At 50.7% G+C, this 3,129-nt stretch overlaps 1 protein-coding gene across 1 annotated transcript in view; it reads right to left on the reverse strand.

Moving 5' to 3' along the window:
- Window positions 1-719: 719 nt before the first annotated feature.
- Window positions 720-3,129, reverse strand: part of PIGS (phosphatidylinositol glycan anchor biosynthesis class S) — a 27,559-nt gene continuing 25,149 nt past the window's right edge. Inside the window, exon 5 of the mRNA XM_078883469.1 lies at window positions 720-724. Within this exon, the coding sequence (XP_078739595.1) occupies window positions 720-724 (5 nt within the window). The remainder of the gene's footprint in view (window positions 725-3,129) is intronic.

Below are 3,129 nucleotides of genomic sequence, written 5' to 3' on the forward strand. Positions count from 1 at the left end.
TGGTCTACAGGAGGTCGTGGGTTCGATCCCTGACCCTGGGAGATGTTGACTACCTCGCCTGGTCTACAGGAGGTCGTGGGTTCGATCCCTGACCCTGGGGGATGTTGACTACCTCGCCTGGTCTACAGGAGGTCGTGGGTTCGATCCTGACCCTGGGAGATGTTGACTACCTCGCCAGGTCTACAGGAGGTCGTGGGTTCGATCCCGACCCTGGGAGATGTTGACCACCTCGCCTGGTCTACAGGAGGTCGTGGGTTCGATCCCTGACCCTGGGAGATGTTGACTACCTCGCCTGGTCTACAGGAGGTCGTGGGTTCGATCCCTGACCCTGGGAGATGTTGACCACCTCGCCTGGTCTACAGGAGGTCGAGGGTCCTGCTGCTGTATATTTGGAGTGTGCGTGTCTCTCTCCCCGTGGTGGTGACTGCGTGGATTATTTTGTCCGCGAGCCCTTGTGTGGTTTTTTTTCTGTCTTCCCCCTCCACATTTAGAATCGGCGTCACGCGTTCGGAGTGTTTGACCGCTGCTATAAATGTCCACACGGCGGCGACGATGATGATGGTGACGATGATGATGGTGACGACAGCCACTCCGTCGAGATGTAGTTCGTGACGGGAAGCTCACTTCAGGGAAAGAGTCCATTTGCTCAGTGGGTTTTCGTGCTGGAAAAATAAAAATAGTTTAGTTGAATAATAACCCTGTGTGTGCTGACTTGTGGGTCAGCCTGCATCACAACAACAACAACAACCTTGTATCCTGACTTGTGGGTGTGTGAGAGAGTGTGTGAGAGAGAGACAGTGTGAGAGAGAGTGTGTGAGTGTGAGAGAGTGTGTGAGTGTGAGAGAGTGTGAGAGAGTGTGTGAGTGTGAGAGAGTGTGTGTGAGAGAGTGTGAGAGAGTGAGAGAGAGTGTGAGAGAGAGTGAGAGAGTGTGAGAGAGAGTGTGAGAGAGAGTGTGAGAGAGAGTGAGAGAGTGTGAGAGTGTGTGTGTGAGAGTGTGTGAGAGTGTGAGAGAGTGTGAGAGAGAGAGTGTGAGAGAGTGTGAGAGAGTGTGTGAGAGAGTGTGAGAGAGTGTGTGAGAGAGTGTGTGAGAGTGTGTGTGTGAGAGAGAGTGAGTTAGAGTGTGTGAGAGAGTGTGAGAGAGTGTGTGAGAGTGTGTGTGAGAGTGTGTGAGAGTGTGTGAGAGAGTGTGAGAGTGTGAGAGAGAGTGTGAGAGAGTGTGTGAGAGAGAGAGTGAGAGAGTGTGTGAGAGTGTGAGAGAGAGTGTGAGAGAGTGTGAGTTAGAGAGTGTGAGAGTGTGAGAGAGAGAGTGTGTGAGAGAGTGTGAGAGAGAGTGTGAGAGAGTGTGAGAGAGTGTGAGAGTGTGAGAGAGAGTGTGAGAGAGAGTGAGAGAGTGTGAGAGTGTGAGAGAGTGTGAGAGTGTGAGAGAGTGTGAGAGAGTGTGAGTTAGAGAGTGTGAGAGTGTGAGAGAGAGAGTGTGTGAGAGTGTGAGAGAGAGTGTGAGAGAGAGTGTGTGAGAGAGTGTGAGAGAGAGTGTGAGAGAGTGTGTGAGAGAGTGTGAGAGTGTGAGAGAGTGTGTGAGAGAGTGTGAGAGAGTGTGAGAGAGTGTGTGAGAGAGTGTGTGAGAGAGAGTGTGTGAGAGTGTGTGTGTGTGTGAGTGTGTGTTCGAGAGTGTGAGAGAGTGTGAGTTAGAGAGTGTGAGAGTGTGAGAGAGAGAGTGTGTGAGAGAGTGTGAGAGAGAGTGTGAGAGAGTGTGAGAGAGTGTGAGAGAGTGTGAGAGTGTGAGAGAGAGTGTGAGAGAGAGTGAGTTAGAGAGTGTGAGAGTGTGAGAGAGTGTGAGAGTGTGAGAGAGTGTGAGAGAGTGTGAGTTAGAGAGTGTGAGAGTGTGAGAGAGTGTGTGAGAGTGTGTGTGAGAGTGTGTGAGAGTGTGTGAGAGAGTGTGAGAGTGTGAGAGAGAGTGTGAGAGAGTGTGTGAGAGAGAGAGTGAGAGAGTGTGTGAGAGTGTGAGAGAGAGTGTGAGAGAGTGTGAGTTAGAGAGTGTGAGAGTGTGAGAGAGAGAGTGTGTGAGAGAGTGTGAGAGAGAGTGTGAGAGAGTGTGAGAGAGTGTGAGAGTGTGAGAGAGAGTGTGAGAGAGAGTGAGAGAGTGTGAGAGTGTGAGAGAGTGTGAGAGTGTGAGAGAGTGTGAGAGAGTGTGAGTTAGAGAGTGTGAGAGTGTGAGAGAGAGAGTGTGTGAGAGTGTGAGAGAGAGTGTGAGAGAGAGTGTGTGAGAGAGTGTGAGAGAGAGTGTGAGAGAGTGTGTGAGAGAGTGTGAGAGTGTGAGAGAGTGTGTGAGAGAGTGTGAGAGAGTGTGAGAGAGTGTGTGAGAGAGTGTGTGAGAGAGAGTGTGTGAGAGTGTGTGTGTGTGTGAGTGTGTGTTCGAGAGTGTGAGAGAGTGTGAGTTAGAGAGTGTGAGAGTGTGAGAGAGAGAGTGTGTGAGAGAGTGTGAGAGAGAGTGTGAGAGAGTGTGAGAGAGTGTGAGAGAGTGTGAGAGTGTGAGAGAGAGTGTGAGAGAGAGTGAGTTAGAGAGTGTGAGAGTGTGAGAGAGTGTGAGAGTGTGAGAGAGTGTGAGAGAGTGTGAGTTAGAGAGTGTGAGAGTGTGAGAGAGAGAGTGTGTGAGAGTGTGAGAGAGAGTGTGAGAGAGTGTGAGAGTGTGAGAGAGTGTGTGAGAGAGTGTGAGAGTGTGAGAGAGTGTGAGAGAGTGTGAGAGAGAGTGAGTTAGAGAGTGTGAGAGTGTGAGAGAGTGTGAGAGAGTGTGAGAGTGTGAGAGAGTGTGAGAGAGTGTGAGTTAGAGAGTGTGAGAGTGTGAGAGAGAGAGTGTGTGAGAGTGTGAGAGAGAGTGAGAGAGAGAGTGTGTGAGAGAGTGTGAGAGAGAGTGTGAGAGAGTGTGAGAGTGTGAGAGAGTGTGAGAGAGTGTGAGAGAGTGTGTGAGAGAGAGTGTGAGAGAGTGTGAGAGTGTGAGAGAGTGTGTGAGAGAGAGTGTGAGAGAGTGTGTGTGAGTGTGAGAGTGTGTGAGAGAGTGTGAGAGAGTGTGTGAGAGAGAGTGTGAGAGAGTGTGTGAGAGAGAGTGTGAGAGAGTGTGAGAGTGTGAGAGA

This window comes from Lampetra fluviatilis, chromosome 71 (genome assembly GCF_964198595.1).
Source record: "Lampetra fluviatilis chromosome 71, kcLamFluv1.1, whole genome shotgun sequence".
NCBI lineage: Eukaryota > Metazoa > Chordata > Hyperoartia > Petromyzontiformes > Petromyzontidae > Lampetra > Lampetra fluviatilis.